At 43.0% G+C, this 27,800-nt stretch overlaps 1 protein-coding gene across 1 annotated transcript in view; it reads left to right on the top strand.

Moving 5' to 3' along the window:
* ZNF407 (zinc finger protein 407) overlaps positions 1 to 27,800 on the top strand; it is a 626,800-nt gene that overhangs the window by 409,523 nt on the left and 189,477 nt on the right. Inside the window, exon 7 of the mRNA XM_088475920.1 lies at positions 15,643 to 15,763. Coding sequence (XP_088332046.1) covers positions 15,643 to 15,763 — 121 coding nt within the window. The remainder of the gene's footprint in view (positions 1 to 15,642; positions 15,764 to 27,800) is intronic.

Genomic DNA, 27,800 nt, shown 5'->3' with positions numbered 1-27,800 from the left:
CTTAATACATTACTTTTTATGCTTGTTTAAATTGGAAATTTTGTTTGTGGTCCAGATATATACAATATTAATTTCAGACATTGTCGGTACTGCTGATAATATGATGTACAGGTATATAGAGTATTAAAAAGAATATTATAACAAATGCGCTAGATTTATTGGTTGAAAAAATAAAATTTCTGATAATGTTTATGCAGACCTTCTTTACATAACGATAGTATCATCTGAACGTCCACAGAAGCTTGCAGTGTAATGGACATATTCAAGGATGTTACATCAAGGCCACAGGGAGGTCAGCCCAGTCATAGAAAATGCAGTTTACTGCTACCAGTAAAGTAGAATAACTTCCCTATTGTTAGGACTGTATTTTGTTGTTTTAACTACCTTTTGGATTTTAAAATTTTTTGCACTAAGGCCTTCATTTCTAGCTGTGCACACATTTGTTTTGCTGTTTGGAATAATTTTATAATAATGTAGAATTAAATGTTGCATTGTTAGTTTCTTGACATGAAAAAGGATTGGTATATGTGTATGCCAAAAGTAATGGTATCTGTGTATGCCAAAAGGAATGGTACAGTATATGTGTATGCCAAAAGGAATAGTATATGTGTATGCCAAAAGGAATGGTACAGTATATGTGTATGCCAAAAGGAATGGTATCTATGTATGCCAAAAGGAATGGTATATGTGTATGCCAAAATGAATGGTACAGTATATGTGTATTCCAAAAGGAATGGTATATGTGTATGCCAAAAGGAATGGTATATGCCAAAATGAATGGTATATGTGTATGCCAAAAGGAATGGTATATGTGTATGCCAAAAGGAATGGTATATGTGTATGCCAAAAGGAATGGTACAGTATATGTGTATGCCAAAAGGAATGGTATATGTCTATACCAAAAGGAATGGTATATGTGTATGCCAAAAGGAATGGTACAGTATATGTGTATGCCAAAAGGAATGGTATACGTGTATGCCAAAAGGAATGGTATATGTGTATGCCAAAATGAATGGTACAGTATATGTGTATGCCAAAAGGAATGGTATATGTGTATGTCAATAGGAATGGTACTGTATATGTGTATGCCAAAAGGAATGGTATCTGTGTATGCCAAAAGGAATGGTACAGTATATGTGTATGCCAAAAGGAATGGTATATGTGTATGCCAAAAGGAATGGTATATGTGTATGCCAAAATGAATGGTACAGTATATGTGTATGCCAAAAGGAATGGTATATGTGTATGCCAAAAGGAATGGTATAGGTGTATGCCAAAATGAATTGTACAGTATATGTGTATGCCAAAGGAATGGTATATGTGTATGCCAAAAGGAATGGTACAGTATGTGTGTATGCCAAAAGGAATGGTACGGTATATGTGTATGCCAAAAGGAATGGTACAATATATGTGTATGCCAAAAGGAATGGTATATGTCTATACCAAAAGGAATGGTATATGTGTATGCCAAAAGGAATGGTATATGTCTATACCAAAAGGAGTGGTATATGTGTATGCCAAAAGGAATGGTATATGTGTTTGCCAAAAGGAATGGTATATGTGTATGCCAAAAGGAATGGTATATGTGTTTGCCAAAAGGAATGGTATATGTGTATACCAAAAGGAATGGTATATGTATATCCCAAAAGGAATGGTACAGTATATGTGTATGCCAAAAGGAATGGTATATGTGTATGCCAAAAGGAATGGTATATGTGTATGCCAAAAGGAATGGTATATGTGTATGCCAAAAGGAATGGTACAGTATATGTGTATGCCAAAAGGAATGGTATATGTGTATGCCAAAAGGAATGGTATATGTGTATGCCAAAAGGAATGGTACGGTATATGTGTATGCCAAAAGGAATGGTACAGTATATGTGTATGCCAAAAGGAATGGTATATGTCTATACCAAAAGGAATGGTATATGTGTATGCCAAAAGGAATGGTATATGTCTATACCAAAAGGAATGGTATATGTGTATGCCAAAAGGAATGGTATATGTGTTTGCCAAAAGGAATGGTATATGTCTATACCAAAAGGAATGGTATATGTGTATGCCAAAAGGAATGGTATATGTCTATACCAAAAGGAATGGTATATGTGTATGCCAAAAGGAATGGTATATGTGTTTGCCAAAAGGAATGGTATATGTGTATACCAAAAGGAATGGTATATGTGTATGCCAAAAGGAATGGTATATGTGTATGCCAAAAGGAATGGTATATGTCTATACCAAAAGGAATGGTATATGTGTATGCCAAAAGGAATGGTATATGTCTATACCAAAAGGAATGGTATATGTGTATGCCAAAAGGAATGGTATATGTGTTTGCCAAAAGGAATGGTACAGTATATGTGTATGCCAAAAGGAATGGTATATGTCTATACCAAAAGGAATGGTATATGTGTATGCCAAAATGAATGGTATATGTGTATGCCAAAAGGAATGGTACAGTATATGTGTATGCCAAAAGGAATGGTATCTGTGTATGCCAAAAGGAATGGTACAGTATATGTGTATGCCAAAAGGAATGGTATATGTGTATGCCAAAAGGAATGGTATGTGTGTATGCCAAAAGGAATGGTATATGTGTATACCAAAAGGAATGGTATATGTGTATGCCAAAAGGAATGGTATATGTGTATGCCAAAAGGAATGGTATATGTGTATGCCAAAATGAATGGTATATGTGTATGCCAAAAGGAATGGTACAGTATATGTGTATGCCAAAAGGAATGGTATCTGTGTATGCCAAAAGGAATGGTACAGTATATGTGTATGCCAAAAGGAATGGTATATGTGTATGCCAAAAGGAATGGTATGTGTGTATGCCAAAAGGAATGGTATATGTGTATGCCAAAAGGAATGGTATATGTGTATGCCAAAAGGAATGGTACAGTATATGTGTATGCCAAAAGGAATGGTATATGTGTATGCCAAAAGGAATGGTATATGTGTATGTCAAAAGGAATGGTATATGTCTGTACCAAAAGGAATGGTATATGTGTATGCCAAAAGGAATGGTACAGTATATGTGTAAGCCAAAAGGAATGGTATACGTGTATGCCAAAAGGAATGGTATATGTGTATGCCAAAAGGAATGGTACAGTATATGTGTATGCCAAAAGGAATGGTATATGTCTATACCAAAAGGAATGGTATATGTGTATGTCAAAAGGAATGGTATATGTGTATGCCAAAAGGAATGGTACAGTATATGTGTATGCCAAAAGGAATGGTATATGTCTATACCAAAAGGAATGGTATATGTGTATGTCAAAAGGAAAGGTACAGTATATGTGTATGCCAAAAGGAAAGGTATATGTGTATGCCAAAAGGAATGGTATATGTGTATGCCAAAAGGAATGGTATATGTGTATGCCAAAAGGAATGGTACAGTATATGTGTATGCCAAAAGGAATGGTATATGTGTATGCCAAAAGGAATGGTATATGTGTATGCCAAAAGGAATGGTATATGTGTATGCCAAAAGGAATGGTACAGTATATGTGTATGCCAAAAGGAATGGTATATGTGTATGCCAAAAGGAATGGTACAGTATATGTGTATGCCAAAAGGAATGGTATGTGTCCTCATACACTGGGTGTCTTTACACCATATGGTGCGAGATGTCAGGAGTGACTCTGGCGCCCTGAGACAAGTAGTGTACTGTATATTTCTTTCAATGTTGCATTGTAGTCACTTCGCAGATGCCGAGAAAAGCCGCCTACAGTGTACTAGAGACACGACTGTGACTTTAACTGCCCAGGAATTGGTTTACACATATACAAAGTCGCAGATGAAACACAACGTAACTTGGCATGAGGAAAAGCTGTGGCTGCTTGCATCCATACTCTTTTTACACGTATTCAGACTCCGTCGTACACACAGATTCGTACACGCATATGTACTAATGTCGTACACCCCAGTGGACAGATACATTTTGAACGAAAAGATGCTCTGCGTGGTAGAGACGCAGTGAACCTGGTGCGCTAAGAGGGGCTTTTTGGCACAACTGAAGCCACAGTAAAAAGATACAAATCTGTATGTATGCCAAAAGGAATGGTATCTTTGTAGGCCAATATAAATGGTATCTATGTATACCAAATATTCTTATGATGTTTTAGCGTAACAAACCATGTTTGAAATGAAAAAACTTGTGCTATGCACAGTGTATGAACATTTGTACTCATATATATTGTAACCATAAAATTCTGTAGTAGATTGTTCCCAATTAGATGAGTTTTACAGATGATTTGTTGTTGCTGTGTAGTGTGATTGTCAACTTCAGCCACATAACTCCGCAATACAGTCATGTTGTCTGAATTCCAAGTGATTTGTCCATATCCATTGACTGTAATAGGTTCAGCGATTGATCACTTATTGATCACTTATTTATATAATTATTTTGTTTAGGTGGGTCAGGGCAGAAAATGGTAGTTTGTCCCATGTGATGAGATCTTTGATAAATCTTTGATGTGTTATTACAACATTTTATATATATATATATATATATATATATATATATATATATATATATATATATATATAAAAGGCTAATGCTGCTCCTCACCTCTATGGGGGGAATTCAGGTGTGTTGCGCGCAGGCGGCCACTAGATGGTGTCTGATTGTTCCTCCGTTCGGGCCAGCGCTGACATTTCTACTTGCAGCCCCTCGAACTGGCGAGCGTAGATAACCGAAAAGTGACTTTTCGCGGGCGCATCAATGTCCCGTCATTTGGATGGGCTCCTAACTAGTGTGTGACATAAAACATGATTCTAAAGGTGTGAAACACTTTAGTGAGCCCAATGACACAAATGATTATTTCTGTAAGCATGTGCTGCTGTATATACTGTATGTATGCTACAGTATGTGCTATTTAAATATATGCCACAAGGAAAACTGTTCTGATTTTGTCTACATGTTACAGAATGCCATCAAAATATAAAAAAATTAGATCACCTAATTGATTGCAGATTTTCTAGATTTGTTTCCATTTTTAAAACAACAGACAGGCGAAGTCTCAGTTTTCTTCTTTATAAGAATTAAAAGCAGGCTTTTCAACTCTGTTCCGATCATAGAAGCACCTAGTCAGTTCATCATTCACTTGAAGATTGCTTTGTACTTCATAGGCTACACAGTCTTGACAGCTTCAAGAGACATCATGACATATAGTAGTATTTTGTTCAATCAACAGCATAGCCACCTCCAATTATACTGGCGATGATTGACAAATAGCTACCAAACGGAACTTCTGAATTATGTGACTGTCTTCTGTGTGAAGGATATCTGTGGCATAAATGACTAGGAATTGTTTTTTTTTACTAAACCTGACAAGTAACATTCATTAATTATAGGGAAAGTAATAAGAGAGGATGCATGAGAAAGATTTTACATAGCCAGTTTAACAAGCAGTACTTGATATCAAGACAAAAATATCTAAATGCATCTCGGAAGCGTAGTTTCTTATTGTTCCAACTGTATAATTGCATGCCTACAGGTAGCGGAGCTGTTATTTTACCAATGGGCAACAAATAGACTTTCATTAAATAAATGCTACTCTCATTATCTTGTAGTATTTTGAATTTTTATTAAAAAAAGCTTTTGTACTGCTGATAATATCAGGTAGTTAGAACATTGTGGGTCCAAAAACTAAATTTTGAAGGGGCCCTCAATGCTTCTAGCATTGAGGTATGTTGGTTAGCCACATTGGAGCTTTTTTTTTTTTTTTGGGGGTGGGGAGCATTTATCTACTTTTTCTTTAAACAATGATTTGCATGTAAGCACATAATTGGATTTCCATTGCCGGGCCCACCTCCAACAATGTCACTAGTCTGAGCACGGTTCATCTTCAGTCGGCTATCTATTCTGCCGCTTCAGCCCTCTAAGTTCTTCTCTACACCTCTTCCTCTGTCCTCAAAGAAAGTGCTGGGTGGTGTGACATCACAGTACCTCCCAGCAGGCAGTGAAGGTGAGTGCTGGGTACAGTGAAAGGTGGAACTGGGGGATGTCATGAACTTCGAAGCAATGGCACCCCTGCACTTATCAGGGACGCACCATGCACCCCCCCTCTGGAATTCTCTATGGAGAATTACGATTTTTTTCGATTCAGCCTGTGCCCTTATAAATACACTCACCTATCCTTATGACAGATAGGAAGGATCAGCACTCATAGCTACAGGTGAAAAAAAATTGATTTATTAAATTATGTACACTATAGGTAAGAGCCCAATGTCTGTTTCAATCAGCAAGATTTTCCTCACCTTTATCTACCAAGGATATGCAGGCAGAGGAGGCAGAGCCTCCCCTGTCATACTCCTGAGATTTGATATAAAAATTATTAGAATAATACAAAGAAGATATTTATAACTTATAAACATCTAACGCTCACCAGCTTTGTGGAGCTCCCTGGGACTGCAGGGAGATGATAGATGAGGCAGCAACAGCTCAGCCTCGCTTCTGTATAGTCAGACACAGCTTACAGAGCTGGGGGCGGGGCCACACCACTGGCAGTAAGCTGCACAAAGAGAGCTAATAGAGGCATGCCTCTGAGTACTGGGGGCATGCCTTGAGCACTGATGAACACCTTGGATGTGTCATTTGATCAGGAAGTGCACTGCAGTATTTGGAGATTGGAGGTCAGCTCAGTCAGCAGCAGCAAGAGAACACAGTGATGCAGGTAGGAGAATCAGTGGACACTGAAGCTTAGTGTAGTGAGGGGAGTTACAGTGAGTAGGGGGTGAGACAGACTCCCAGCTCAGACCCATCTCCATATGTGACTCCCCAGCCATTGACCTCACCACACATCACTGGCACTTATGGTAGCTATGACACTGAATAACATGCTAAACCGTTTCATCTATATTGTTCGTAAATGTCTAGCTGCTTTATATGTATTTACAGGTATGGGGTCTCTTATCTTGACACTGAAACCAATAGAATGCACAGTCCAGGCATCAGTTGCGTTAGGGCAGAAGGGGAGAACAGAGGTGATGGTAGGGTTAAAGTACACCCAGTGTTATTCTTGGACTCTTCTATTTACACGGTAGGCAGTTCTTCACTAGCTGAATGTTCACTTAGTTGTCTGTAGGACACGCCAACATTACTATATATGTAGCCAGAAATACAAGATCTCGAGTAATTCAGTAAATTTGAGTACAATTGTCTTTTCTGTGGTTCAAGCATAGAGGCCTGAGAGGAGTCCAACTATGTATCGTAATATAGTTTTCTATCGATGGTTAGAATCCCAGTGAGTTCAGATTTACCTTTAGTGATTATAATGCTATATTGCAGAACTCCAAGCAGCAAAATTACAACACAACATTGGGACTAGTTCTCTCTTTAAACTGAATTTTAATTTAAATTTCTAAAAGTTTATTCCAGAAACTATTCCATTTTTAATTGTGCACAAGGTGGAAAACCTATCCTTACTAGAACCACATATATATGTACAGTATATTCACTTTACACCACTGCAAAAAAATAAAAATCCCACTATGTTCTGGCCAAGCACAATTTTCATCAACCTGCAAATTTAATAAGCAATGATTTTCGTTAAGTGATAGATGCTTAGTAACCATATTTTAAATCAAAGATGGAACGTGTACAAGATGAATATTGTCATGACAGTGCAAAGTCTATTCTGCTACTAGGACTGAGAATAGGAATATTAAAACGATCAGCTACAGATGAGAGATTTTCTAGCTTTATTTCAATAATGTTCCCTATTAATACTAATTACACACTGCCCATTTAAAGTCCGGGAGTAAGCTCAGAGGCGGAGAACGAGGAGAGGAAATGATCACAAATCTGTGAAGCCATCAATGAACATGTACTCAAGTTAATATAGTGAAAAAAAAAGAACTGCTCTAAGTTTGGGTCTGGTTTTTGTGTTTTCATTTTGCTAAGGAAAGATTCCTACTTTGAGCCAACAAAAATAAACTTCAGAACACTGACTCTTAGAAATAGTTGAATTGTGTTAAGAAGAAGGGCTAAGTAATAGTTGTAAGAATATTAGAATCTTTAAATGCATTTTCCTTCCGGCAATTCATAAACCACGTTACGAGCTTACGATTCATTTTAATTAGCCATATCCATAATATAGTTTTCTTTTAGTATTTGTTTAATGTCTAACCACGCCGTGTAACTAAATGGAAGCATATATTAATTGTAAGAGATTTCTATAGGAATTGGTATAATTCACAAATTGTTCATATATATTTTTTTCTGTTCTAGGCAAGAGACCGATTCCCTTTCGGCTGTGCCAACAAAGTGTTAATAGTGTAAGAATATAATAATTCCTAAATATATTTTCCCTCTAGCATTTCATAAGCACACATTATGATTAGTTTTAATTAGACATATTATATAGCTTGCTTTTAGTATTTTTATGTATACCAGTTCAGTGTATCTAAATACAAGTGTAGGTAAATGGAAGTGTAAATAAGTTGCAGAATGTTTCTATAGGAATCCAAATTAGTATAATTCACAAATAGGTCATATATACTAAATTTTAAATCAGCTTTTCCTGTCCTATACATGAGAACATTTTCATATAAAGCAATGATGATTGCCAAACATGCCAGCAGTTATAGGCCTAAATCAGGCGAGGCTTAAGAGACGGTCCTCCCTTTATCCCTGACGCAGTTGCCGAGTAGACTCTGGCACTGTGGTGCCAGAGTCTACTTCGCATGCATAGGCCTCCGGGAACTTGGCACCACCGCCACGTTCCCAGTAATTTATCTACTTCACATGCTCAGATCTCCATGAAAATGGCAGCCACATAATTTTCCCGGTGATTTTGGCAACGCAAACTACGGTGAGGTTGTATGTTTGCAAGTTGTGCAATATGGACCCTTTTTGATCCGTTTGTATTAATGCTATATGTCCTGGAATTTCCAGGATCCGGGATCGCACCGCTTTTTAGGCATCCGTCCCGACAACTGTTTTCAGGACACACAAATATCCAGATTTACAGTGGAACTGGGGCCGGGCATTGGAAGGAGGAAGAGATGGTCTGGTGATGTGGGTGGAAGTGGTCCCCAGCAGCATTGTTTTTTTTTTTAGTTACTTGAACTAAGTTCTGACTTGGCTTGATTTGACAACTCTTACCCTGCGGTATAAGGGAGAAAATATATATATGTATATATATATGTATATATATATATATATATATATATATATATATATTATATATTTTGTAGTTCAAGTTGTGCTTTGGCTTTACATACTTTTACTCTGAGTCTGGCAAATAATTTTCACAATACTAATTGCTGTGCAAAGCAGCAAAAGACTCCATGTAGTAAAAAATAAACTAGACTATTACCCTGAAGCAAGGGATATACAGTATATACAATATATATATATATATATATATATATATATATATATATATATCTTTACATCCCATCATTTATAGTAAATACTATTTTGTGCTTAAGTTCGCAGTCCTAATTTATAATTATTTAAGAATGCCACCACCGAAGAAAAAATTTCAATTAACTGATAAATTGCATGATGACTTTCCTTTTATTAAGAAATGAAGAGACCGTGAAACTGTGTTATGCTCAATAAGCAGTGCTGTGTTTGCAATTGGCCATGGTGGGATTGCTGATATTACGGACCTTATTACAACAAAGTAACACAGACCTGCATTTCAGGCTTTTGTAACTTCCGGGAAGGTGACCATTTTTTTTTTTTACACCTGTTAAAGTGGATGATTTGGCTGCATGTGAGGGAAATCTGCCTTTCCATATGGTTAAGCATAATCATAATTTAAATTCAATGAATTGCACCTCAGATACTGTAGGAGAACTCCTTGGAAATAAGAAATGTATGTGTTTTTCGACAGTGGTTCCCAAACTTTTTGAATCATGGCTCCCTAGAGTATCAGCATTGTTTTCATGCCACCACTAAGTTTAAGTTTGAAATTCAGAAAAAATTGTAGTAAAATAGTAAAGTGAAGTAAATTGTGCTCCCCCGTCATCCTTCGGTTCAGTTATGTGGTGGTGGACAGGTTTGCACTTCTTTGTTTACATATTTACATTACATTGACCATAAATTATTTGATTTGGTGCTGGACCACCAGCCTGAGGCACCCCTGCAAGTCTCCCTAGGGTGCCACGGTGCCCAGTTTTGGAACCACTGGTGTACGACAAAAATCAAGAGAAATTGTTGTTAATGTACTGGCACCGTACATGATGCAAGAAGTTGCATGATTTGTATCCGTTATGATAGACAATGCAAATCATAAGGCCATAAAGTTAGTCCTTGTTCCAGTGGCGTATCTAAAATGGGTGCAGTGTGTTCGGGGCACCCGACCGCAGGTCCAGGGGGCCATGCACCGCACACACTGCACCCATATTATTTTAAACTTACCTGTCCGTGGTCCCGCGTCGGGTGTCAGCAGGCCTCAGAACACCGGAAAATGGCCGCCGACGCACACTCTAGTGCCCAGAGTCTACTAAGGCTCCAGTGGCTGGCTAGCCGCGTCTGTCGGCTGCCGGTCACCGGGGAGAGGGGTGGGGGCCCTGCATGGGAAGTGCACACGGGCCCCCTTGTCTCTTAAAACGCCCCTGCCTTGTTTGCTATTTTTTCCCAGGTGTACAGTATCATGGTGAAAATTATTCACTTTACTATCTTCAGGGAGAAACTTCTGACCTAATTATGGGTTTGTTTATTGAAGATCAGAACAAATTAGCTGACAGATAAAACTATAGCATTATCTGCAGATACAATGGTCACCAACTTTGATGGAGTCAACCACAGGGAAAAAGGCAATGTTTTTGTAAAACTAAAATCCCATTTAAAAAGGAACTTTTTTGGAATGGGGTGTGTTGCTCACATATTATGCAACAGTATTCAAAGTGCCAGTGATGTGTTACCAGTTGATGTAGAAACAACTGTACGCAAGATATTTTCATATATATACTGTTTGTGTGGTAAATCTACAAACATTGTGTGATTTTCCTGATGTACAGGAGAATGATGAAATGACAGCTATAGAACTATTAGCTATTTTCAACAACCTTGTTCAGAAAATTCATGGCAGGAAGGAAGAACATTTTCTGCCCACAGAAACCCACCCACTGTTACAAGCACTGCACAATGAGGGGGACTTAAACAAAGAATGTTTTCATAGTCAGTGTGACAAGTTTTATGATACCTACATGAACTATATTGAAAAGTAGCTCAAAATACTCATTTTTCATGGCTTGGGATAACCTCAAAGGAAAATATGTCGGTATGGCGCTAAATCATCTTTAGCAGTTGTTCGGCAAATTTCTTCCATTACTATTGATGAAGAACAATATTTTTACCAAAATAGTTGAAAGGCATATTAAATTAAATTTCGAGCAGTGTGCTAGTTCTAATTCAGAAGCCAGTTTATCCTTAGAAGATAAATGGGCTCATCTTTTCAAAACAGTCATTGAGTAAGGAAATTATGTTTCAGTGTTTTCAACTGTGGTGGAATTTTTATTCTCACTTCCAGCAACTCAAGGTGCCCACACACCAGTGGCGTAACTTCATCCCAGGTGCCCGGAGGCAAGATAAATGTTGGTGCCCCCCCCCCCCCTCCAAAAAAAAAAAAAAAAAATTAACCATCCCCCTCAGAACCTATGCCAGCCCCAGCTGCCGTCCTATGCAGTTCCCCCAGTAGTGGTCCCCCTATGCAGTGCCTGCCTATGTAGTGCCCCCCAGTAATGGTCCCCCTATGCAGTACCTCCAGTAGTTGTGCCCCTATGCAGTGCCCCTGTTAGTAAGGGCCCCTATAGTGCCCCCAGTTGTGATGCCCTTGTAGTGCCCCCAGTAGTAATGCTTCCTGCAGTGCCCCAGTAGTAATGCCCCTTGAAGTGCCCCCAGTAGTAAGGGCCCCTGTATTGCCCCCAGTTGTAGTTCTCCCAATAGTGCCCCCAGTAGTAAGGCCCCTGTAGTGCCCCCAGTAGTAAGCCCCCAGTAATGCCCCCCAGTAGTGCCCCTTGTAGTAATGCCCCCTGTAGTAAGCCCCAGTAGTGCCCCCAATAATGCCCCCTGTAGTAAGCCCCAGTAGTGCCCCCAGTAATGCCCACTGTAGTAAGCCCCAGTGGTACCCCCTGTAGTAAGCCCCAGTAGTGCCCCCTGTAGTAAGCCCCAGTAATGCCTCCTGTAGTAAGCCACAGTATTGCCCCCTGCAGTGAGCACCCCGCAAGCGCACGCACAAAAACACACAAAAAAAAAAACAACACTTACCTTGAACCCCGCCCCAGTGCTGCTGCCGTCCGTCCCCAGCACCCGCTCCTCGGAACTATGGGAGTGACAGTGCATTGCAGGACCCGACAGCCAGAGCTCAGGAGTGAGCTCCGGCTGCCGCTGGCGCCGAGGGGGGGGAAGAGAAGGAGCCGGGCGGCTGCTGGTGACACACTCAGCAGGCGCCCGTCATATGGAGGGTGCAAGGGGTGCTACCGGACCCCCTGCACCGCCCGTAGTTACGCCAATGGAGGTGGAGCGCCGATCACCGGCGCTCCTTCTCCATGCAGTGCCAGGAACGGCCGGGGGACTATGGAGCCAGGTGCCCCCTTCAGGGCTGGCGCCCGGCGGCAAATGACTCCATTGTCTCCGGGAGTTCCGCCACTGCCACACACGTCGATATTTTACCCGATCTGGCCGATTCCGACGAGTTGGAACGACAGATCATGTAAAATATGCCGAAATAGTGAGTCCCCACTCACGATCACGATGCGATACGCGTCCCCGCTGGTCGCACATCGCATCTTCAGATCTGCCGTGCAATAGGGCAGATCTGACAATCTAGGAGTCGATGCACTGTGAAAGTCTGACTGCAGGGGAGATTGTTTGAAGATTGGACACCAAATCGTGTGCAGATCGTGTGCAGAGCTGCCGGGGAGAGTTTCAAGGGAATTCGTACATAAATCGTATACATCGGCTAATCGTGCACACATCGGTATGTGTGTGGGCACCTTAACTCCTCAATGGAACGTGTATTCTCACTTATGAATTCACTATGGACTGAACACCGGAAACACATTAAAGACTGATACTGTAGGAGCCAGTGAATACTCTTTTTGTACAACTATCCTGTGTGCAAACTTACCACAAGATTCTTAAGAACACAAAATTTTCTGCAACAAATCCATGGTTCATGCAAATACTCCAACTCTCCGATCCAAAATGAAAGAGAGGGAACATCATCATTTACATCATAGGCCCGTATTCAATTAGAGGCAAAAAGTGGGAAAGATTTCGCCTGTCCGACTTTCTGTCTCCTTCGCCTGTTTCAGAGGCGCAAACTTTTCGTGCGTGTCCACGCTTTTCACCCTATTCAATTCCTAAACACGCGAAAACGTAAAGTGGCAAATGCGGAACAGGCGGAAAGTCAGAAGTGGGGAAATCACTCTGTACCCCCAAAAAATATGCACTAACATAGGGAGTCAATATAGATGTGTACTAAGAGCCCTAAAAGTGTTTGGGTACTTAAGTAGTTTAAATAGCTTCTTATTAGCGTCTATGCAAAAGTGGTGAAGAATGGCATAAAGCTGTATTTTTTGGTGAATATAAGTAGTCCATTCAAATTTGGGGTACTTGAAAATGGGTGCAAGCATGCTTTAATGTTTCTAAAGTTAACTTTTGAAAAATGTAAAATACGCACCTGCTACCGGGAAGCCGGCGGATGCAATACCGACTGCTGGCTTCCCGACTGCTTAATCCCGGCAAGGGTTAAATGACAGGCGTCGAAATCTTGACGCCTGTCATTTTACCTACACTGGGAGACCGGCGCCCGGCATCCCGATCGAAGTGATGCCGGGCCGAGCTGCAGACAGCCATGGGGGGGAAGGTTAGGTTTAGGGCTCCCGGGGGGACTTAGGGTTTGGCACCCCCCGGGGGGCTAGGCTAGGGGAAGGGGGGTTAGGGTTAGGCACCCCCCCACGGGGGATTTAGGTTAGGCAGACGGGGAGGGGGGATTAGGGTTACGCACTGGGCGGAAGGTTAGGGTTAGGCACCCTAAAGGACGGTTAGGGTTAGGGGGGGAATTAGATTAGTTATACTTGCCTCTCTAGACAATCGGGCACACGCTTTCGGGTTTTGAACTGTGGACATTCGGCCCGGCGGTAAATCATACTGCTTCCCCTGCTACCTGCAATCCCCAAAACACCTGATCCATCCTTGAAATAAGTCTATTTCGCTGCTTGTCCCCCCACTTTTTACTTTTTTGCTCCAAAAATGAAAGTACTTTCTCGGGGTGTTTTTAGGTTGGTTTTTTTCTGACAGATTTGTCCTTTTGGGGGACTGTGCCAAGGGTTCTGGGTCGTTTCCCAACATTTGCACCCTAAAATAAAGATTTTGCACTTTTTTCACCTCCTATTCTTTGGAGAAACTTTTTTGCCTATTACATTGCATTGAGTTTCCGCTTAGGCGAATTCCGGCTGAAATTGAATTTGGAGATAAGTTCCGACCAGGCAAAAAGCGGCAATAGGCGAAACTTTTTTGCCAATTACGGCTTTTCGCCTCTAATTGAATATGGGCCATAATGTGAGCTTTTAAACATATTTATTTGTTCAGTAAACACATTTTTTATATGAAAATGAATATAGTCAGGATAAATTGTGAACCTTTAAATTTCCTTTACATGTCAAACACAACCCAATTCTATGTACAGCATGTATTTTGCCGTCGCAATAATATAATTCCCATAATATGGGGTTTATGCAATAGGGTGCAGTGCGGGGGGACTGCCCTGGTGGGATCCCCGTGAATGTGTCAGTTTTTTTATTATTTAAATATTTCAACCCTACTCATGTGCACCACACACCCTGCAACCATTATAGATATGTCTATAGCCTAAAATGTCCATGCTGAGCCCCCTACAATACTGAATTCCCACAATATTACTGACAGAGTAACATTTTCAGAATATTTAAGTAAAGTATTCTGCATTTGACCATGATATATCACATTTTGCCAGCAGAATTTGGCCTTACATGTTCCCAGTCCATCTCTATATCCCCTATAAATGTCTTAACTTTTTTGCACCCTAAAGTATACCATGGAATTTACATTTCAGAAAACATCAGATAACGTGGCGGTCACATTTTTTTTTTTTAAATTTCAGCATCCTGGAAACCCTGTCAGGTTTATTTTGACATTGGCAAGACCGCATTGAGACTGTCCTGTCCTCCTTACTAGGGGGTGACACTAAGTATGCGAGCATTGCTACACCTCTTTGAGTACCCTCATAAATAGAGATGGCCCCTGGAAACCGATGGTTGGCAACCATTGATGTCCCTGATTAGATGGAAATGCTTTCTTCATTTGATCCTGGGATTACAATGACTGCAAAGCATGTTGCCTTGGCAGTAATGCCACCACTATTCGATGTCCATCTTGCAATGGCAATCCCCAAGCTGTAGCGCAGTGGCAAATACTGCGGTGGACATGACTGTAATATCTTGGAAGAGACATCGGTAAAGGTAGGACAGAACTAGTCTTTGGGAGGGTTGTAAAGTTATCGAGTCTGACTTGATTGTGCAATGTCTCCTAGAAGGAGAAATATTCCAGTAGTATTTTTTTTTCATATCCGTTTACTTGTTACGAAAAATACAAATGAACTGCTGCTAACTGTGTCCTTCATTTTTCCTCAGGCGAGAAGCCGTTCAAATGTGATGAATGCAACTTTGCTTCTACAACTCAATCTCATTTAACACGGCACAAGCGGGTCCACACAGGGGAGAAACCATACATGTGTCCATGGTGTGATTACAGGTAATTGCATTTACTCTGACTAGATATGTGAGCCTCTTTATAGAGCTGTATATCTTTCTTGTTGCAGGTCTATAAGTAAGAAATAACAATAAACTTTGCAATATTATTCATTTATATTAGCAATAGGTTCATGATGTGATGAAATAAGGAAAGGAGCAACACAGTGGTGGTGTAAGGATTCTATTGTGATTAAATGTTAATAGACCACTAAACTGAAAATAGGATGACTTAGATAAAAATCATATGGATAACAATCATTAATATATCTGTAAAAGGCTTTGGACTTGGAGATGATCAGAACTGAAGCTTTTTATCATGAGATAAGAACATTAAATTTGACTTTCAAGCATCTTCATTGTTTGAATAACTACAGTTATGATCCTAATTTGTGTATTGCCCAAAAAAAATCAGTTTGGTAACACTAGCGCACAGCTATGATTGGTCCTGATTCCGATGTGGGCAGGGAAGCGGCTGTACAATACCGTATAACTAAAATGTAAATGCAGCAAGAGGTGCTACATGCATCTGCGATCCAAGTGCAGCATTAGTCGACGCTGCTTCGGATCACCGTCACATGCTTGCGCAGACCCACAACAATCTGATATGCATGGAAACTATTGGGTTTATGTACATATCTGAATCAGGCCAATTTTACATAAGCAGATATCAAAATTTGCAAGAATGTAGCTCAGCACTATACCTTAGAATCATAGGACGTGAAGCCTAGTTGGAAATGTAATCCTTCTTTCAAATGTTGGCATAAGTTTTTCTCTCAAATCTCTTTCTATTTAAGACCTAGGGGGGTATCCAATTAGCCGCAGCTAATTACCTCACCCAGGGCTATCCAATAAGCCCCGAAGCCGGCACTTATCAGGGATTTTGGCAGGCGAAACCAAATCCTCAATAACAAGGTGTTTTTCTCCCGATCGCGGCAGAGAAAATACATAGGTCCGCGACTTTTCGCGGATCCTATGTATTTTCGTGAGAAAAACAGAACATTTTCGGGCGTAATAACTGGGGTTTAATTGGGTAGCACGATAAAAAAATCGGCAAAAATACCCGAACATCGGGGAAAAAAAACAGTTTTTTACGGGCGAAAATTTTTCGGAGCTAATTGGATACCCCCCTAATGTTCCTTTTGTGTACAGTCATTTTCATACATGTGAGGTTGTCATCTGGACTGCTAAAGTTTTTGAAAATTGTTTCCGTCACAATCCTTCAATCTTTAATGTGGTAATTACATCTAAACAAACGTTATAGGTGACTTTTGTCCTCTGACACATGTCACATTTAAAATGAACACAATAGGTCAATTACAAATCAACAACAAATGCACTCACTACTTGTCAGCTATGACCATAAACACTGTCTGGACTGCACTGATAACAAAGAGAGACTCCATAGAAAAAACCGGATTGGTGATATTCAGCACAGTTCTTCCAATTACTGCCACTGGTCAACATTCTTGACAGCAACTACTACATCAGTTCCAGGCTGAGTGCTATACACAGCAACTACTACATCAGTTCCAGGCTGAGTGCTATACACAGCAACTACTACATCAGTTCCAGGCTGAGTGCTATACACAGCAACTACTACATCAGTTCCAGGCTGAGTGCTATACACAGCAACTACTACATCAGTTCCAGGCTGAGTGCTATACACAGCAACTACTACATCATTTCCAGGCTGAGTGCTATACACAGCAACTACTACATCATTTCCAGGCTGAGTGCTATACACAGCAACTACTACATTAGTTCCAGGCTGAGTGCTATACACAGCAACTACTACATCAGTTCCAGGCTGAGTGCTATACACAGCAACTACTACATCAGTTCCAGGCTGAGTGCTATACACAGCAACTACTACATCATTTCCAGGCTGAGTGCTATACACAGCAACTACTACATCAGTTCCAGGCTGAGTGCTATACACAGCAACTACTACATCAGTTCCAGGCTGAGTGCTATACACAGCAACTACTACATCAGTTCCAGGCTGAGTGCTATACACAGCAACTACTACATCAGTTCCAGGCTGAGTGCTATACACAGCAACTACTACATCAGTTCCAGGCTGAGTGCTATACACAGCAACTACTACATCAGTTCCAGGCTGAGTGCTATACACAGCAACTACTACATCAGTTCCAGGCTGAGTGCTATACACAGCAACTACTACATCAGTTCCAGGCTGTGCACGCTGTGCACAATATACATGAACTACGACATCAGTTCCAGGCTGTACGCTATACATCGCAATCTACCGCATCCAGTGTCGGACTGGGGCATGAAAGGCCCACCAGGGGAATGCAACCACAGAGGCCCACTAAAGGGCGCAGCCAGTAGCTGGAAGGCTGTGGCCAGCTGACCAGAGAGAGTGGCCAGCCATTGTAGGAGTGCCACAGTAGTGCGTTAGTTCAGTGTATGAACTATAGTGGTGCCTTAGTTAATGTTATGTCCCACAGTAGTACCCTAATTCATATTATACCACACAGTGCCCCCAGTTCATATTATGTCACATAGCAGTGCCTCAAGTTAACTTAACACCACACTATACTTGCGCCAGTACACATGCCACACAGTGCTTAGCGGGCATTTCTGGGAACCTAGTAGACACCCTCACACTCTGGCCCATCCACTCTTCCATGACCCTGCTCATTAGAAAAAATACAACAATACTTTTATTAATAAATAAGAGAGAATACAACAAGCAGGAGGCACACAAGAATAATAGAATATAGAGCACATCTCGTGGACTCAGGGCCTGATTCAGAGCCGCTTGTAAGCGGCCGCTCGTTCGCTCCAAGCGATGTTCGCACATCTGCGCATGCGTTTGGAAATTAAGCATATAAAAAAGGACGCTTTGGGTGATGATGCAAAAGTGGGCTAACTTGCTGTTAAAGAACTCTTACTCCTGAAGAGGAGGGACATCAAGTTATTAACATCTAACCCATATAGGCCACTCTGCATGTGCTATATAAGATTTTTAACCTTTTTAATTTTTATAATAAATAACTATGAGTCAAGTATACAGAAACTGATTTTTGCATATTTGGGTGAACTCTGGTGTGAGAGTCTCATTGTAGAAACAATAAGAAGAACCTTATCCTCCAACTTCGACAACTAAAACAACACTGAAAGACTTAACAGGACAACTAAGGCGTTATTGAACTATTATAAGCAAATTGTTTTGGCGCACCTTAAGACCCCCAATCCATAGAATTTTTTGTTCCTGACCTGGCAAAGGACTTAACTTGGGGTAGCAGCCTATACTAATATATAGAATTTATTGAATTATTTTGTATAATTTTACTATATTTTTAGCGCATTGTAGGCATTGTGTGTGTGTGTATATATATATATATATATATATATATGTGTTGTAATTGCATTTTGTAATTGCATTTTCATCAAATGCAATTCACACATGCAAAAAAAAATTAAAACCATAGATGTCCATAAATTAAGTTATGTGTGACAATGTGAAATGGCACAGGGAAAAAGTATTGAACACATGAAGAAAGGGAGGTGCAAAAAGGCATGGTAAGCTAAGACACCAGCTGAAATCTATCAGTAATTAGAAAGCAATCCTGCCCCTTATCAATGCAAATTAATATAAGCTAGTTCAGTGCCAACTGATGGCCTATAAAAAGGTGTCTCATTGCCAAGGTGTCACACAAGAAACATCTCATGATGGGTAAAAGCAAAGAGCTCTCTCAAGACCTTCTCAACCTTATTGGTGCAAAACATACTGATGGCATTGGTTACAGAAGGATTTACTTCTGAATGTTCTAGTGAGCACTATTGGAGCCATAATCCGGAAGTGGAAAGAACATAATTTCACCATATACCGGCCACGACCAGGTGCTCCACACAAGATTTCTGACAGAAGAGTGAAAACAATTATCAGAAGAGTTGTCCAAGAGCCAAGGACGACTTGTGGAGAGCTTCTGAAAGACCTGGAATTAGCAGGTACAATTTTTTCAACGAAAACAATAAGTAATGCACTCAAAAGCCATAGCCTGTATGCACGCTTACCACTCAAGACTCCATTGCTGAAGAAAAAGCATGTTGAAGCTCATTTAAAGTTTGCTGCACAACATTTGGATAAGCCTGTAAAATACTGGGATAATATAGTCTGGTCAGATGAGACCAAAGCTGAACTCTTTGGATGCCATAATGCACATCACCACAAAAACACCATACAAACAGTGAAGTTTGGAGGTGGGAACATCATGGTGTGGGACTGTTTTTCAGCATACGGTACTGACATACTTCATGTAATTGAAGGAAGGATGAATGGAAAAATGTACCGAGACATTCTTGACAAAAATCTGCTGCCATCTACCAGGATGCTCAAGATAAAACGAGGGTGGACATTTCAGCAAGACAATGATCCCAAACACACAGCCAGGGACACTCTCAAATGGTTTCAGAGAGAGAAAATAAAGTTGCTAGAATGACCCAGCCAATCACCTGACTTGAATCCAACTGAAAATCTATGGAAAGAACTAAAGATCAGAGGGGGTCATTCAGACCCACTCGCGAGCGGCAGTACGCTCGCAAGTGGGTCGATGGTCCCCAATGCGCATGCGAACGACGGAGGGAGCTCCGTCGTGCGCATGCGCGAGACCTGGCGAGCGAAGGACTTTCCATCGTTCACTGACATTGATTCATTGATTGTTGATTGACAGCACGCCCCCTTTGGTGGGCGTTCCGGGGGCATGCCTGCCAGACGGAGGTGTTCCCATGGGAACGCCTACCGTCTGAAGCCGGCCCCACTGACATCACTAGTGATGTCAGTGGGAGTGATTTTGGCTCTGATAGAGCCAAAATCGCTCCTGGCCTTGCGGCAGGGAAACCCGACCGCAGGGTTTCCCTCACAATTCCGATGGTCGCGATGGTCAAGACCATCGCGACCATCTATTTGCACGCTCGTATATGCTGTGGGTGGTGACCCACAGCTATACGAGCGTCCAGGAGGACGCTCCATATTAATGGAGGAGGGCCCTGATTCAGAGCGAGCGCTCTGGTCAGAGCGTCCGGCTCTGAATCAGGGCCAGAGTTCATAGAAGAGGCCCACGGAATCTTCAAGATTTGAAGACTGTGTTTGTGTGGAAGAATAGGCCAAAATCACACCAGAGCAATGCATGCCACTAGTTTGTCCATACAGGAGGCATCTTGAAGCGTGTTCAATGCTTTTTCCCTGTGTCATTCCACATTATTACACATAACTTAATTTATGGACATCTATGGTTTGATTTCTTTGCATGTGTGATTTGCATGGGTTGTTGCTGACATTTGGTGAAAATGTCATTACAATAGCCCCATTACAAATATATTTAATGAGAAAAATGTTGATGTGTTCAATACTTATTTTACCCGCTGAGTATGTGTGTGTATATATATATATATATATATCTATATATATAATATAATATATAAAAACTAAGATGTCCTTGTGTTACTAAAGGTGTGAGGGAGGGATTGTATTTCTACACAGGTGAGGAAGAGGAATGTCGAATGTGTTACAACATGGTCGAGGGAGGGAAATGTGTTACTACAGAAGTGAGCGAGTGGAATGTGTTAGTACACATGTGAAGGAGGTTAATATCTTACTATAGCAGTGAGGGAGGGGATGCATTACTACAGAGGTGAAGGATTAATGTGTTACTGGAGTGGTGAAATGGAAATGGAAACCGTAAATATCTAAGGTCTACCCGGGTGAAACCAGGTACATCTACCAGTATGAAAAAATGTCCAAACTGACTGGACCTGGAAGTATGTAATATGGGGAGTATATGCCTTCCACGACGTAGGCACCCACTGAGTAGGGATTTTTTTTAAATTCGACTACTAGGGGGTTGAAAAGGATTAAAATGTTTCTTTACCCTGTACAATATCTTGATTGACTCATCAATGCCCTGCCCAAACCTTTTGACCTAGAAACATGAAATTCGGGAAGTATATTCCTTTCATCAAGTAAGCACCCATTAAGCAGAGATTTTTCAAAATTCAACCACTTAAGGGAGGTGAAAGTGGTAAACTGTTTCCTCTCGGCCAAGGTAATTGGTTGACAAAGCAACATGTCCTAAGTGCTGTGGAACTGTAAGCTAATTTCTTCTTCAGGGTCTATAGGGCTCCACAGGGAGACAGTGGGGTGTAGGAGGTGGATAGGAGAACCGGACACCAAACAGTAAAGCTTTTGCAATCCCAGCTTTTGGCTTGGTACTCTCGGCGGGGCTCCCGGGGATCTTGCTAGCGGGCCCTGTGGGTGGACCCCAGACTGCATCCGGGACTCCAGAGGACAGGTAAGGTGGGTTACCGCTCGCGATAACCCGGGTTTTGGAAGTCTTACCTCTGGTGTCAGGGGACAGACTGGAGGTGCTGACGTGGACACCAGTCCGTCCGGGACTCTACTAGACCACCAGGGCATATATATTGGTGCTAGTTACCAGGGAACCGGTGGTTAAAAGTCATCCAGGGGAGGTCAGCTCTCTGTTAATGCGGCCCCTCCCTCAGTTCAGAGCGCCATTCCACCGCGGTGAGCTGATCCTCCTCCTCCCCTGCCCCCTCAGAGTTCTCCGGCAGCCATTTTCTCTATGCATTAGCCACAGCTCTCTCTGGGAACGTTGGGTCCTGTCCCCTTACATATCTCTCCTAGGAGCTAGGTTAGAGCTATAGCCTACCAGCCACTGTGGTCTGAGTAGTTGATTGTAGTTCCCTTTGCAGTAATATTGATTTTTGCATTGTATGTGACTTCACCCTAGGCGGTTGCCAGAACATGTACAGGCGATACAAGTACCTCCTATGCCTTCTACATGTGTAGACATACTCTCTAACTCAGTACAGAGTCTAGCGGCTACCTCCACTGCCTTTAAAAATATGTTGCAAGGTGAGAAGCCCCTCCCCAGTAAATCTACTAAACATACTGTACTATCCTCACAGTCTACATGAGGAGGCAGGAGATGCAGATCTCTCTCTCACCGAGTCTAAAATAAATGTACCTGCTTTAGTGAGGGCTGTCAAATCAATTCTTCAGTTAGAAGATGCTGAGCCCGCTCCCAAAACATAACAGCCACTGTTTAAAAGACAGAAAGTGGTTTTAGCTGAGTTTCCTCACTCGGATCAGCTTTCTAGACTCCTGAGCGAAGCTTGGAAAACTCCCAGTAAAAAGTTTCAGCCTCCAAAACGTCTGATTTCTTTTTACCTGTTTCCAGCAGCTGATTGCGCTAAATGGGTAGCTCCCCCAGCTGTTGTCACATGTGAAACGTCTGATTAAAAGCTCTACTTTACCTATCCCTACGGCTTCCTCCTTAAAGGACATGACTGCCTGGGTGACAAAAACCATTGAGAGCTGGGCTGATGCTCTGGAGGAATCATTTCCCTCGTATGCTTCTCGGGGACCACCTTTGTGGAGCCTGTCAGTCACCACTGATGGCTCTGCCTCCATCCAGCCCCTCTGCGGCCCGACTCCCTACTTCCAGGATAGCAGCCTGCACAGTGACGCCGCGGCCGAGACAAGCAGTGGAGCTGCAAGTAAGCTGCGGCAGCAGCTGCACTGGGGGGATGGGTTTGTCAAGGTTGAGACAAACACGGACTGGTGGGAATGAGGCTATTTAAGAGACGCAGCTTTGGATACCGGTCTCTCGCCCTCCAAAGCATCTGCTATTTTGTGGTAGCTCGCCCGTCCCCTTTGGCTTCATTCATGGAAGGCAGACTCGGACTCTAAGAAGGCCTTACACTGCTCTTCAATGGGAGATTCTCTTTGGTCCGGAGCTGGATAAGATTGTGGCTACCTTGGTAGCGTCTAAGACAGCCTTTCTGCCATCAGCATCTACACCGAGGTCTCGGATGTCATCCTTTAGGTCCTTTTGTCCCCAGGGAAAAGCTAATTGCCAGTCCTTTTCTTTTGCCATCGGGTTCCACAAGGGCCTCCAAGCCCAGGACCAAGCAGGCCTGGGCCACCAGACGTCCTGCTACCAAATCCAAGGTCAAACCTTCAGCCTGAAGGAGCGGTCCTCCCCCTGGGGGGCCCCAGAGTAGGAGGCCGACCTCTTCAATTCACCCAATGCTGGCGTCACACCACCACAGACGCTTTGGTACAAGAAGTGGTCTCTCAAGGGTATGCCCTCTCATTCGATTTCTTTTACAGAGGCCCTCCATCAGACCTGAGTAAAGCCCTGCTCCTCCAGAAGGCCATTCAGTCCTTGCAGCATGCGGGAGTAAGTCCAGTCCCATCGTCACAGCAGGAAACGGTTATTATTCCACCCTTATCCTGATTCAGAATCCCTATGGGTCTCATCAGCCTATCCTCACCCTCAAATCTCTGAACAATTTTATCAGGGTGCCCAAGTTTCGTATGGAAACTCTCTGCTCTATTGTCCTAGTTATGGAGCCTAGGGACTTTATGGTGTCTCTGGACATTCAGGACGCTTACCTACATGTACCTATAGAACCTTCTCATCAGCGATATCTACGGTTTGCTGTCCTACAGCAACATTTCCAATTTCAGGCACTGCCCTTTGCGCTATCTGCAGCTCAGTGGGTCTTTACCAAACTCATGGCAGTTATGGCAGCCCACCTGCGGTGTCAGGGAATCAGGCTGCTCCCATACTTGAACGACCTCTTGCTCTTAGCACACTCTCCAGAGGTTCTTCACCACCAGCTTCAGGTAACCATTGCCTTTCTACAGAGACACGACCCAGTTAATCAAATGGAAAAAGTCCTCCCTGACCCCTTCGCAAAGGATGGTGCATCTGGGAGCTCTTCTGGATTCTCAGGCTCAGAGAATCTGCCTGACAGCAGGCAAGATCTCAGTACTGCAGGAATTGGTGCGCAGGTTACTCCACGGTCACCAAGTGTCAATTCACTCAGCAATGCAGACCTTGGGGTCCATGGTAAGCACCTTTGACATGGTGGAGTTTGCTCAGTTCCACTCCAGGCCCCTACAACACCTAATCCTATCCAGATGGAATGGGCTGCCTCATCTGATCAGGTCTCAGACGATGATCCTCTCTCCGGAAGTTTGCCTGTCCCTCTCCTGGTGGTTACAGATGTCCCACTTGAACAAGTGTCGCCCCTTTTTGATCCTGGAATGGGTACTCCTCACCACAAATGCCAGCCTCTGTGGGTGGGGGCGCAGTGACCGGCCAACACTCCTTCCAAGGTTGCTGGATGACCTTACCAATCAACATCCTAGAACTCCGAGCCATCTACAGAGCTCTCACTCTTGCTCAGGACATTCTTTGCAATGGCAGAGGTGTCACGTATTCTCACATGGGTAGAATGCCATCTCCGCTGTGTTCATTCCCGGGATTCTCAATTGGGAAGCGGATTTCCTCAGCCGTCATGACGTGCATGCCGGGGAGTGGTCTCTGCACCCAGAGGTCTTTCACCTCCTGGTGGACAAGTGGGGCCACCTAGACATGGATCTAATGGCCTCTCGACACAATCGCAAGCTTCATATGTACGGATCCAGGACAAAGGATCCCGAAGTGGCCTTCGTAGATGCCTTATCAGTTAAACGGACCTCCATTTGGCGTACCTATTTCCTCCAGTCTCCCTTCTTCCTCGAGTTCTTCGGAAATTAAAGCAAGATGGAGGCACTGTCCTGTTAGCAGCTTCAGCTTGGCCCAGACGACATTGGTACTCCGACCTTCAGAGCTTCTCCATAGATGCTCCTTCCCACTTCCTCAACGTCTGGACCTGTTGTCTCAGGGTCCATGTCTACATCCGGACCTGGCCCATCTGTCTTTGATGGCGTAGCTCTTGAGACATCCCTCCTAAGGTCCAAGGGTTTTTCTCGCTCTGTGGTCCAGACCATGCACAGAGCGCGTAAGCGGCCTCCGTCCATATCTATCACCGAGTATGGCATACATACTTCCAGTTGTGTGCTGCTAGAAGCCTGGACCCTCGGGTTTTTCAGGTTTCTAGACTACTTGCCTTCCTTCAAGCTGAATTGGATCTCGGACTCTACCTAGCACCTTTGAAGGTGCACATCTCTGCTCTCTCCATCTGGTTCCAGCGCAGAATTGCTCCACTGCTGGATGTTCACACCTTCCTTCAGGGTGTCCTCCATATTCACTGTCAGTGATGTTTGGCAGCATTTGGGGTGACAGTTGGTGTGGCTCCTCCCGTATTTCAATATTGGACCTCTGGAGTCATTGTTGCTAACGACTTAACACTAGAGATTTTCCATTTGGATTCTTCATTTACTTTGTATTTGCATTTTTCATTTTCTCGAACATGGCAATTAAGTTTTTGAATGTTAATGGGGAGATGGTACCTCACACGCTGGGGACGGCTAAAAGTTTCTCAATGGTTATGTGATCATTTTATAATAACTGTAAATTGCCCCAGAGTACCTGACTTCATAGGATTTGCTACAGCTATAGTACATTTTGCAAAGTGGGTCTTTGAATATTGTCCCCATCACAGGAGACGGAGCCTGCCTGTTCCAGTCCCTCTCCTATCTCATTTATGACTCTCAGCTAATGGCTATGTAGGTGAACTAATTGTAGACAACTGGGGGGAGTTCTTCATCATGTCCCACGACAGCAAAGGACGCAACTACAACCAGGGCCGGCTCCAGATGTTGCCGCACCATGTGCAGAGAGGGACTCCGACGCCCTCTTACCCTGCGCGCGTCTGAAAAGAGTGTGTGGCCTAATTACCATAGGTCATGCCTCCTAAGTGACGCTAATTGGGGGAGTGCCAAATGGCACGCCTCCCATTTAACGTCAGGCTGTGGGTGAGCCCAGCACTCCCTCAGTAGCTGGGCTGCCCCCATCCGTCTCCCTGCATGCATGCGACATTCATTCCTCTTCTCTAGGGGGCGGTACCGCCGCACAGCTGCGGCGGTGGGGGTGCCCAACCTCTCGACCACCGGCGGTACACTTTCGGGCTGCGGGTGAAACAGCGGGGCAGTGCCTGAAAAATGTGGCTGTCTCGCTGAAAATCGGGATGGTTGGGAGGGGTGCACCCTCTATGGGGTGGCACCCCTGTTCAACCGCACTGGTCTAACATGCCTCGAGCCGGCCCTGACTACAACAACTCTGCTAAGAACCTCCTTGACATGTCCAAACTGTTCGTGTTCGTTTTCAAGGTTTACCACACTTAGGACCTCATTCAGAGTTGGTCGAAGCGGCCGCACGGTCGTACGGAAAAAGGGGCCGGATATTCAAATGATTCCCTCGCAAGTTGCGTCCCTAAGTTCGGATCGGTAGTTGGCCGACCAAGGGGAGGAAGTGGTCGTAAGACAAAAAAATACGCTCCCTTCTCGTACGCATTGCACGTCATCTCCGGGCATATAAGGATTAATCGAGACCATCGGGAACCATCGGCACTGGTCGTAGAGCTTAAGGTTGACCATACCCTCTCTTAAGCTCTACGATCATGTCAGTGTAAAAGCCTCCCATGTCACATGTGCCATGACGCTACTTTGTTAATTATGCACTCCCATAATCCGTATGCACTCCCATAAAACACCGTTCGCATAATGAGGCACGCCTGCGTTCGGATCTCCACTCCCCCGTTTTCAAGCACCTTGCCCTGTTACCACCCACAAACGCCCCATCTGTCACTCAAACTACCGACCTGGCTGTGTTCAAGGAGAGAGAAATTTCAGATCGTAGCGGCTAGTTTGCGCACGCGCATTGCGAACTTTACGCATGCGCAGTATAGCGCACATCGGTGGCGTACGACCGTGCGGCCGCTTCGACCGACTCTGAATGAGGTCCTTAATCTTGTTACTAGCACACTCCTTTACACCAGAGGCATAAAATTTAGTATATAAGTTAAATTAAGATGGTACGAAGGTCTATCCGGGTGAAACTGGGTACATTAGCTAGTATACTGTATGTGTGTGTGTGTATATATATTAGGGATGTGCAGGCTCGGATAGGTTCGAGTTTGCACGTGGAGTTCGGATTTTTCCCTCCAAAAAAACGGAACTCAGAACGAGGCAAAACGTCATCTTACATGGACGAACATCATCATTCCTGGTCTTTTGTCCAGGAATGATGATGTTC

This window comes from Taudactylus pleione, unplaced genomic scaffold (assembly GCF_031769625.1).
Source record: "Taudactylus pleione unplaced genomic scaffold, aTauple2 ptg000179l, whole genome shotgun sequence".
NCBI lineage: Eukaryota > Metazoa > Chordata > Amphibia > Anura > Myobatrachidae > Taudactylus > Taudactylus pleione.
This window is presented reverse-complemented; position numbering and strand designations above follow the sequence as displayed.